Source organism: Pteropus alecto, unplaced genomic scaffold, assembly GCF_000325575.1.
Source record: "Pteropus alecto unplaced genomic scaffold, ASM32557v1 scaffold39, whole genome shotgun sequence".
In the NCBI taxonomy this organism is placed as follows: Eukaryota; Metazoa; Chordata; class Mammalia; order Chiroptera; family Pteropodidae; genus Pteropus; species Pteropus alecto.
Genome location: NW_006443568.1, coordinates 7,268,390 through 7,279,459, shown reverse-complemented (window position 1 = coordinate 7,279,459; position 11,070 = coordinate 7,268,390). Strand labels below are relative to the sequence as shown.

Genomic DNA, 11,070 nt, shown 5'->3' with positions numbered 1-11,070 from the left:
TTTTACCACACTCTTTTCTACCCAAGCCCCCTGTCTAGTCTCTGCTCTCTCCCTGAGGCCTTGGTCTTCTCTCTCAGGTTATCCATCTCAGGTTCCTGCTTTCATCAGACAAAGCCTAGGACCCGCCTCCTCCCTGAAGGCCCGCCCCTCTCCAAGCTCCTCCCACTTGGATCTCTTTTTCCCAGGCTTCCTCCTTCCCATCAAAGCCCCTGGACCTAGACCCAGTCCCATTTCTGAGGCTCCGCCCCCTTTATTTCCCTGTCCCCCTGGATATCATTCCCCTTTCCTGGGGGCATTGTCCTATTTGTAGACCCCTCCTCTCTCGGACCCAGCCTCCCTGGTTCCCCTAGGCCCTTCTGCCGGGTTGGATGTCTTTAGATAAAGTCCGCATCCCACAAGCCCCGACCAGGCCCAAGACAAGCTGTCTGAGGTTCTCTCCCAGGGAGGGTCAGGTCCGGGCTTCAGTGGTGCTGAGACCCCCATCTGTGCCACCAGGAAACCCGGCTGAATTGCATCCGCATCGCCAGGAAAGGTAAGTCCACCTGGGTTCAGTCCTCCGGGGCCGGGTTTCTCACTTGCTGGGCTCTGTGGGGTTGACCCTGAGCGCCCAGGGCGGTGGTAGCAGAGGAGAGTACCTGGCAGGCCTGGGGTCAGAAAACTTTTTCCTTTTTGGCCCCTATGCGCCTACCCCAAGGGCTCCTCCTTCCAGACTGGGCAGCAGGGACAGTCCCCCTCTTCCCTTGTGGTCACAGAAGGGGCCTTGGCAGGGGCCTGGAATTGGCTTTGGAGGGACAGTCATTTTGGTTGGGCCATGAGGGTGATAGATGCTAGGCTCTCATCTTGGGTTCTGTGTCTGCCTCCTGGGGGAGGTGGGAACAGCACAGACCCTGCAGTGTAGGGATTGTCTCCATTCCCAGACAAGGAGTGTGGTTGGTTACCCATCCTGAAATGCTCTAACCACCTCCTAGGCACACAGTTCTCTCCCCCATCACCTCCCAGGGGGCCAAAAGGGTGGGTCTAAAGGCCTCAGGCATTCTCCGACCCCCATCCACTGTAGGATGGGGAGGATTTGAAAAAGTAAAGGAGAGGGGGGTATTCCTGATAGGAAGAGTCAAGGAAAGCCTCTGACACAGGGATGCAGGAAGTATGGGGCGTGGTGAGGAGATAGATCTGATCGAAAGGCTGGACACATGTTGAGAGGGGCAGTTGTCTTTGTGCACCTGTTTTTGTTCAGCCTGGTTTATTCCTTGTGGCCCAGACTCCTGCATGTAGGGGGTACGTGGTCCTTATCTCACCTCTGATCCTTTGTCCTGCTTTGTTCTCCCCAGCTGCCTGCAAGGAAAGCAAGCGGCCCCTGGAGGTGTCCCAGAGATCAGAAGAGATGGGGCTCATCCTGGGCATCTGTGCAGGGGGACTTGCTGTCCTCATCCTCCTCTTGGGGGCCATCATCATCATCATCCGCAAGGGGTGAGCGAGGCTGTGCCCTGGCCCACCTGTGGCTCCTACCCCTCAGAGGCCTAGTAGGCCTGGAGGAGCCATGGCTGGGGACTGCTAGGGTTGGGGGCTGGTAGGGCAGCTGCCTGGTGGATGTGTGGAGGGTTGCCAGCCTGGGCATCAGGTCTGTGGATGGACCCAAGCTAGATGGTGGGAAGCCAGAGACTCTGCAAATGTAGCTGCGTCAGAGCAGCTTGGCTGGAGCCCAGGTCTGGCTGGTACCAGGTACCACTATTCAGGGAAGGGCACTTAGTACCTGCTGCTAAGGAGCTGTGCTGGAAGGGGTCACCACCCTTCTGTGCCTGCTGGGATATTCCAATGGGGAAGGGTGTGGAAGTGACCTGACTTTGAATCCCTAGCCCGCTGCACACCTTCTGCCAACTTGTCTGCCTTGACCAGAGAGCTGTGGTGTTGACCTTGAGTCGTGGGGTGGTACTCACTCCCCTTTAAACCAAGGAGATTGAGCTGTTTCTGTAACTGGGCCCCACCCTCCTTTGGGCTTGACTGTTACTATTGATCCCTGAGGAGTCCGGGGTGCATCACTCAGAGAAGACTTCCCTCCTGCCCTTACCATCCCTCAGGCTTCAAAGGTCCAGCCTTATGTTTATAAGGGATGCATTTCCTAGTCTGTTTTGCAGTGAGCAGCATGAATTTCAGCATGCCTTAAAATCCAGAGTTTAAGAAATTGGAGTTTAAGAAATTCAGGATTTGAGAGTCTAAGAATCTCAGAATTTAGAATGTGGAGGCTCAGAGCCCATAAAGTGAGAGCTGCCAGGTAGTTCAAGGACATTTAGTCTATGGGTTTCAAATCTTTTTAGAGCAACAGAACCTGTCTTAAAAACACCAAATAAACCTCCCCGAGGAGCCCAGTACATTGGAGCAGCTGAAGGCTGAGCCTTTCCTTGGAGTCAGATGGGGGCTTCTGAGACCCCTCTGCTTCCCCTGCTCCCCGCCCACTTGCTGCCACCTCATTCCTTACCAGGCAGTCCCAGGACACTGTGATCCAAGCTCCTTAATTGAGGGATGGAGATGCTGAGGCTCAGAGGGGTCATGGATCTGCCCAAGGTCACTCAAGGAAGCAGAGGCAGAGCCCTCTCTGCCCTCTCCCCACCTGAGCTCTGGCTTCTGTAGGCCCTGCTGCTGCCAGGCTGGGTACACATGGATGAGTTGGCGCTGGGTCTCTGGGCTGTCAGGAGCAGATAAGTGGAATCCAGGGATATGAGGGAGAACTGGCCAGGGTACCAGCAGGAGAGAGAGACTCTTCCAGAAAGCCTGGGGGTAGGGCATGCTAGCAGTGAGGAAGTAGCATGGGGGTGGGGTGGCCTGTCCAGGTTGATAGGCTCTGATTTTTCCTTTCCCCAGCTCCTGTACAACTTCATAAGACAAAATATTTTTAACTGTCACTTGTTGAGTAATTACTATGTGCCAGGAGCTTCACATACATCACCCATTAGGATGTTAGTTATTGAGCACCTACTGTGTGCCAGGCACTGTCTGACACTCAGGATACATCAGAGAACATTTCCTTCTTAGATCCTGACCCACAAAGCAGGTCTGACTCCCTTTTCACAGATGAAAAAACTGTAATTGAGTGACTTGCCCATGTCACTCATCTGATAAGTGGCAGGGCCTAATTTGAACTCAGGCCTGACTTTGAAGCTTGTATTCCTCATGCCCAGGGTTGTGAAAGGCCTCACCATGGCTGGTTGGCACACAGTAGGAGCAGTGCATGGCAAGTCCTTGCCCTTCTCTCCAGCAGGGGCGTGCCTTGTAGGTGGCCTAGGAGTTGATTCTGGGGGGCTAGGAAGTGGGACAGATGGAGAGGAGTGTAGGGAGGGGTCAGATTTGGGGGGAATTGCAGGTGGTATTTGAGGTCCTAGAAATCTACTCTCAAGGAGAGAGGATTAGCAAAGTGGGAGATGTCACCCACCCCTGCAGAGAGAGCACTGGGCCTAGGAAGGGATGAGCCAGAGATGCTGCCAGGGCCTCACTTAGGAAACCCTCTGTTTATACAGCTGCTACCCTGTAAACGCTTCAGGCAACCCCCTGTAGGATCCCCCTTTCTTCTAACAACCGTTCAGTTCTAGTCTATAGCATGTCACTACACGCCCCCCCCCCCATTCTACCTAGCCTTCAGGGTCTACTCTGTTCCTCAGAGGGCCCCCAATCTGCACCATGGGCTGTCATGAGACAAAGCAGTTCTGGCAGGGATGGGGGTATTCAAATCAACTTGGGGTACAAATGTAATGGACAGATTAGGAAGCTGCTGTGGGAGGGCAGTTATCCAGTTAGTGTACCCACCCCCCTGCACCCTTGGAGGGAGAGGTGAATGGGAGGGATTATGAGTCAGGAGCCAGCTGAGAGAAGAGATATCAGATTCTCCATCCTGCTCTGCTATGTGGACAATAAGACTGGCCACATCTGCCTCTGGAGACGCCAGGGCGGGGAGGGGAGTGGCTCACTCCAGACCCCAGATCCCAGGCTGGCTCAGACACCCTTGCTCCGCCTGTAGAGGCCCCGCCCCACCCCTGCCCTTCCGTTTGCAACACTTTCTTTTCCCTGCACGTTTTCATTTGCTTACTTGCAGTGTTTTGCTCAATGTTTATTTTCACTCCTGGATGGAGCACTCCATGAGGGCAGAGAAAGTTCTCTCTTGTTGGCTGTGCATCCATCAGGGAAGAGCTGAGCCTGCGTTTCCTATTGCCTCAACCTCACCACAGCCCCAAGGGTGGGTGGGGAGTGGGGTGGAGGTGGGGGAGGCATTACTAACTTCACTTGTTTGGAGGAGGAAAGAGAAGCTCCGAGAGATCTTTTATTTCCCTTTTTTGTTGATTACTCAATTAAATGAAATATTTATTGAAGGATTATAATGTGTTGGATACTGTCCTGGGCAGAAAGGACAAGGGTGCTGCCCTCTTGTGCTTCATGGCTAGTGAGGAGCCTGTCATTAAACTAGAAGGAGCACAAACGGGTTATTGCAAATTGTGAAAAGAACGGGGTGCCTGGGATGGGGCCGAGAGAGGGTCAAGGGAGATAGAAAGTAGTTGGCGATTGTGGGGGAGTGGTTAGGGAAGACATTTCAGCTGGGGCCAGAAGAATGCTATTCCTTCAGCCACTCTCCTCTCCTTCAGGGCCTCTGTGGCCAGCCACAGGGCCGTGGCCCCTTTCCTCTGTCCCTGGGGTGAGACCTTGAGGCGAACTCCTGCCCTGGCTAGGCCTCAGTCCCCACCTTCCTCTCTCCTTCCCTTCCCCCAATCTGCACGATTTCCTCCTGGAAGGCCATTCCTTGGAGTCCCTGCTGATGGGGTGATGTGGGGGTGGGTGAGTGGAAGGCCCCTGGATGTGCCTGGATGAAGCCTTAGGAGGGAGCTGGCTCTGGGGTCAGGGCCCTGACCCTGCTGTGGACTCCGCTAGTGACCCCAAGAGTCCCGTGCAGACCAGATCGTGACTATCCGAGACTCGGCCTCTCCCTCCTGTGACGTGGGAATCAGACCTGCTCTGCCTCCTCCCTGTGGGTGCTTCGCAGTCATGTCTGGGCTCTTGACAAAGCTGTGCTTTGGGTGCCCATGAAGGGTGACCCCACACCCAGGGGCAGTCTGGGGACAGTGAGGGTGGGTCCCAGGGTTGTGCTGGAGCCCTCTCCACCCTGCCCACTCCTTACCCCAGCCTCTCGTGCCCTCCCAGGTACAGGTGTATGCAAAGGGCTGTCCCCTCAGGAGCAGAGGGGCCTGCAGGTCTGAGCAGCGTTGGGACTGAGGGTGGGGGACTATCTGCAGGGGTGAGTGTGTGAGTGGGGGTTGTCATGAGTGTGAATGTACACATCTATGTGTGAGTGTGTGTGAATATGTCTGTGTATGTATTTGTATGAGTGTCAATGTGTGTGTTTAAACACGTGTGTCTGTGCATGTGTCTATGTTTGTATTTGTGAGTTTATGTGAGGAACGTGTGTGTGTCTGTGTGTCTGTGAGAGCTCTGCCTTCCCCCTGCTTTGCTCACTCCAGTAGCAGGCTCGGGGAAGGTTCCAGAAGGGGCCTCAGACCCTGGTCCTCAGCGATTGAGCCCAGCCAGCCCTTGGGACATGGCGGGCCCTTCTGACCTGGCCAGACCCTGGCCAGCCCCTTCCCCAGCCCTGAAAGCACCAGGCCCCTCCCTGCTAGCCGGGCACTGTCCTGGGCCCGGCCTTGTGGAAGGACCAGGGGGCCGACTGTGCTGTTCTCTTTGCACGCTGCCAGGAGAGACCACTATGCCTACTCCTACTACCCGTAAGTAGCTCCGCTGGCCGTGGGTCCCGGCCCCTCCCGGGGAGCCTCTGCCCTCACCCCCTGGGCTGGGCCTGGGCTCCAGCACCCCCGCCTGGCCTGGCGTCAGCCCCTCCTCCACGGGCGCCTCTGTCACCAGCTTCCCTCCTCTGCTCTGACTCTCCCCTCTGTGTGGTCCTGGAGGTCACGAGCCCTGGCTTTGTAGTCAGAGCCTCTGGTTCAGACCTGGCTCTGCTGTCACCCCAGGCAAGTCACTTACCCTCCCTGAGTCTTCCTGTCCTCTCGCCCCCTGAGACAGCCCCTTGTGTTCCAGAGCCATTCCTTCTGGTGGGCACTTCCTGACGTCAGACCATAGTCCATGTCCCGGAAGGTCTCACGCGGGCCCCACTGTGGGGTCCCCATCCGTGTGCGTGTGTGTGCATGTGGAGGCAGGCCCGTCCCCACACTGGCAGCTCTCCCCACAGTACAGATAGTGTTCAGGTCACAGGAGCCCCTTCTGGGCCGGTGGCCACAGGCTCTTCAGACCCACCATTTCCTGGGCGCTTCCTCTGGGCTCAGTTCTTTACACAGAATCCTCACAACAACCCTGAGAAGTAGGAACTATGATGCCATGTTCCTGATGAGGAAACTGAGGCTCAGGGAGGTTAAGGGACCTGTCAGAGGTCACAGGAAGTACAGAGCTGAGGTGACCACCTAGGCCCCCATCTGACTCCACAGCCTCCCGATGCTCTTCTGTCTTCTGCCTCTGTCTTCTCTGACTCTGCAAGCCTTCTAGAACATTCTCCCCTACCCTTGCTTGTTCTCCCTTCCAACAGACAGACTAGGCTCAGATAGTCCTGGGCCAGCCCAGAGGACGGTGGTGTCTCAACTCCTCCTCCCTGGACCCTCTACTTCCATTGATGTCACCCAAAGTCACACACCCCCATCGACTCATGAGGAACCTCCAGCTCGGCTTGTACAGGAGCTGCTGACAGGGCAGTTCTCCCTCCCTCTCTTCTTGTGCAGTTAACTTTTGAACCTAAATGCAGAACTTTTCCAAGTGTCTGTATTACATTCCATCTGCTTAATCTCACCCTGAGATCGACTGGAGGCCGGCAGTGTTTGGTGTCCCTCCTGGGTTCTGTCTTCTGTGGATCTGGTTGGTTGGTGTGTGTAGTTCTTCTTCCAAGTAGGCCAGGAGGCCTGGGCGGGAAGAGAGCCCTGCGGCACACCGCTGGAGCCTGCCTCCAGGCCAGTATCCACTCGTGACGTGTCCTCCTTGGGCACCGTTGTTCAGCCATCTTGACTGGCTGTCTTCTGTCCATGGTCCTGTCTTCTCTGTGGTTTTCTGGTGTCTGATCTGTCCCTGTGTCTGTCCCCTTCCTCATCTTTCCTTTCCATTGTCCCTTTACACTCTCTCCCCTCCCTCCTCCTAATTCTCTTGCCCCGTCTCTTCCTCTCCTCACTTCCCTTTCCTTCCATTCCTTTTTCCTCTATGTTGATGATCATGGTCACAGCCACAGAGGCTTCTCTTCACTGCCCCCAAATGGGTCTTTGGCTCTGCCCAGAGAATGTAGGTGGGGCTGGGAGCAGGAGGCTGAGCTGTCTCTTGTCTAGACTGGGAAGGCTGTGCCCACCTCAGTACACAGCAGCATTGGTTCCCATTGTGGATACAGAGTCATCTTCTTAACACAGGAAGCACATCGTGGTCCTGGCAGGAGGGGCACCAGAGGTCGTCCTGTCCCCTCTCCTGGTAGTTCTTGAGCCAGGACAGACTGATTGGAGTTTGCCTGTCTGGGAAGATCCCTTCATTCGCCTCTTCATCTCTATGATGATCGGTGTTTCTGAGCCTTCATAACCTGGAAGTTCTTTCTCTGGTCTGCCCCACACCCTACATGCTGTAGGGCTGAGCTAGTGAACAGATTTCTTGTCTTGAGCCTTCCCTGTGATTAGGCTCCTGCTCTTCTCCTGTGTCTCCATCCCCTGTTGTCCCTCCCACTTACCTCCGAGTTCCCCGTAAAGCTGAGCTGGAGTGCTGGGCTGTGTGGGCACTTGCCCAGGGGCCTTTCTAGAAGCTCTACCCTCTCAGAGGGATGGGCCTCTCACTTCCCTCTGCTGCTTCCAGCAGGTGGATAGACTGGTGGGCAGTGGTGGGAGTACAGATCCTGTGTAGATCTCTTTACAAGTCTAGTGTGGCTAGTGGTGGGGCCATCCTGGGGGCTGGCATGAAACAGTCCAGAATGTCATGAAAAACCAGGTATATCTGCAGAGGTAAGAATAAAGTAAGAGCTAAACAGAGAATTTTATCCTGGGAGTAATAAGAAACTTACAATGGGAGAACAAAATGGGATTTCTATTATGGTACAGATCCTGTGTAGATCTCTTTACAAGTCTAGTGTGGCTAGTGGTGGGGCCATCCTGGGGGCTGGGGGGGGGGTGAGAAGTAGCCATGGTTGGGGTTCATTCTGGGTTCCAGGGAGGACTCCTGAGTACTGGCTCAGCACTAGCCAGACCCTCTGCCAGGAAGGAGGAGTGTGGTATATCCCATTGCAAGAGAAAAAGGAGCTCCTAAGGCAGGTGTCTGGTGAGGATAGGGGAAAAGGGAATGGATATGGGGCTACAGCGGGGACAAGCATTTTTCTAGTTTGGGGTGGGATGACTGTCTGCTGTGACACCAAAATAGGCCCAGAATGACTTTTCCTCCCATTTCCTGAACTCATGAGGCTAGGTCCCAGCCCAAGGCCACTGCTGCTCCTGCTCCATCCCTTACTTTCAGCAAAGGTCCTCAGGACAGGGTCCCTTCTCAGTCCCTTTTTGGGAGAGGCAGCAGCTCTGGTGAGTGAAGGATGGAGGTAGAGCCCTTTCAGCATCTAGAGATACTTCTAGAATGGCTCCTGGTCTCAAGCCCCTGACTGCTGGGCTTCCCCATCCACCTCTGGGCACCGTCCCACCCAGCTCAGCACCCACGTCTCCTGTTCACTGCCCCCTTCAGGAAGCCAGTGAACATGACCAAGGCCACTGTCAACTACCGCCAGGAGAAGACGCACATGATGAGTGCCGTGGACCGGAGCTTTACGGACCAGAGCACCCTACAGGAGGACGAGCGGCTGGGCCTCTCCTTCATGGACGCCCATGGCTATAGCCCCCGGGGTGAGTGCAGCCCTCAGGCCCCTTCCTTGTGGCTCTGGGGTGCCCCACATCAGATGAGTTCTGTAACACCCGAACCCAAACTGAGGCATCTATTATGCTCCTGCTGGGTAACAGCACTGGCCCTGGAAAGGCAAAGAAAGCACAGGTATGACCTTGCGCTAGAAGAGCTTTAGGAAAATGGAGGACTTAGACACAGGCTGCTACAGGAGGAATTCGAAGTTATGCGTGTCAGTTGTAGGAAGTGCTTCGGGGACTCAGAGGAAGGAATGATGCTGTGTGATCAGAGAGGATCAGAGCAGTCTTCTGGCTTATGGAGCACCTGCTTTGGAAGAAGCAGAAGACCAGTCAGTGGCTAAGAGGGATTGCTCTAGAGTCAGACAGACCTGGGTTTGCATCTCAGATCCCTGTAGCTGTGTGACATGAGGCAAGTCAGTTAACCTCTCTGGTTGTCTGCTTCCTCACATATAAAATGGGGAGAAAGATCATCTCTGCTGTTAGGGCTGCTTGAAGGCTAAATAAGATAATGTGTGTACATCATTAGTGCTGTACCCGACATACAAGAAGAGTATCGTGAGTCTGTTGTATGTACTAGGAACTTGTCATAAATCACTTTATCACACATCTTTTTTATTCTGTTTAGTGCTGATTTATACAAAAGAAAATATAATGTTTATGAAGATCATAAAGTCATAATGATAGGACAAACACGGGTGAACACCACTGGTGAATTAGAACTTCTCCCATATGCCCTAGCTCCCTCTTAGATGTAAATATTCTCCTGAAATTTGTGTTTATAACTTGCCTTTTTGGAGGCAGTTTTACCATGTGTGCATGTATCCCCAAACAGTGCATTGTAGAATTTTGCTTGCTTTTGAGCTTTATAAAAATGAAATCACGCTCTATTTTTCAACTCCGCATCATGTTTCTGACACTTACCCAGGTGGATATTTCGCTGTACTTCATTTATTTTCTCTGATGTATAGTTTTCCATTGTTTGAATATACTGCAATTTCTTTCTTTCTGCCATCCATGGGTGTTTGCTTTGTTTCCTGTCATTACAAACAAGACTGCTGTGAACATTCTGAAATGAATCTCCAGATGCACCTGCACAGGAGATTCTAGAAGTAGAACTGCTGGATTATGGAGTGTGTGTATGTTCAATTTACAAGACAGTGTCAAATTGTTTTCCAAAGTGGCTTCGCCTGTGTTTGTTCCCAGCAGCAGTGTATAAGAGTTTCCGTTGCTTTATATCAAGATTAAAATTTGCCAGGGTCCTTCACTTTTGCCAAACTTGTTTGTATAAAATGGTGATTCTCTGTAGTCTTAATTTGCATTTCTCTGATTGCTAAGGAGGTTGAACATATTTTCAAATCATTATTGGCCATTCAGGTTTCTTCTTCAGTGAAATATCTGTTCGTGTCTTTTACCTAATTTTCTGTGGGTTTTTCTGTGACTTTCTTAGTGGTTTTTAACAGTTCTTTATATATTTAGGATGCTAATCATTTGTGACTAATGAATTGCAGATATCTTGTCCCAATTTGTGACTCATCTTTGACCATTTATAATGTTTTGGGATGAGTATGTTTTTATTTCAATTTAGTCAAGTTCATCAATCTTTTCCTTTTAGATTTCTATTTCTTTTTGTGTATTTTCTTAAAGTATTCTTCCTTATTCAAGGTCATAAAATATTTTCTACTTTTTATAAAACCTTTACTATTTTGCATTTCATATTTAAATCTTTATTCATCTGTAATTGACTTTTGTGTGTGATGTGAATTAAGGATTTTATTTTTTCTGTAAGGAAAACCAACTGTCCCAGCATCAGTTACTATAGTTCATATTTTCACTACTGATTTACAGTGCCACCCTTACATATATCACATTTCTATTTACATGTGGATTGTGTTTTGGCTCCCTGTTCCCTTTCATTGGCCAGTTTGGTGATTCCTATGCCAAGACCACAGTGTCTAATTTCCGTAATTATCTAAGTCTTGATATCTGAAATGGAAAGTTGTTTGTTCTTCATCGAGGATGTTTTGGCTATATTTGTCCTCGTTCTCTGTCTTATAAATTTTGGAATCATCTTTTCAAGCTCCTTGGAAAACTTTGTTGGATGGATTTCTATTGAATCTATTGATCGATTTGGGGAAAATGGACGTCTTATGAAATTGTCTTTCCATTTATGAAT

The 11,070-nt window shown here is 51.9% G+C and overlaps 1 protein-coding gene across 7 annotated transcripts in view; it reads left to right on the top strand.

The window, feature by feature from the left end:
• PTPRU (protein tyrosine phosphatase, receptor type U) overlaps positions 1-11,070 on the top strand; it is an 80,031-nt gene that overhangs the window by 39,806 nt on the left and 29,155 nt on the right. For all 7 annotated transcript variants that reach the window (XM_025041298.1, XM_025041297.1, XM_015598870.2 and 4 more), the window contains exons 13-15: positions 496-532; positions 1,329-1,467; positions 8,725-8,882. In XM_025041298.1, coding sequence (XP_024897066.1) covers positions 496-532; positions 1,329-1,467; positions 8,725-8,882 — 334 coding nt within the window. The remainder of the gene's footprint in view (positions 1-495; positions 533-1,328; positions 1,468-8,724; positions 8,883-11,070) is intronic.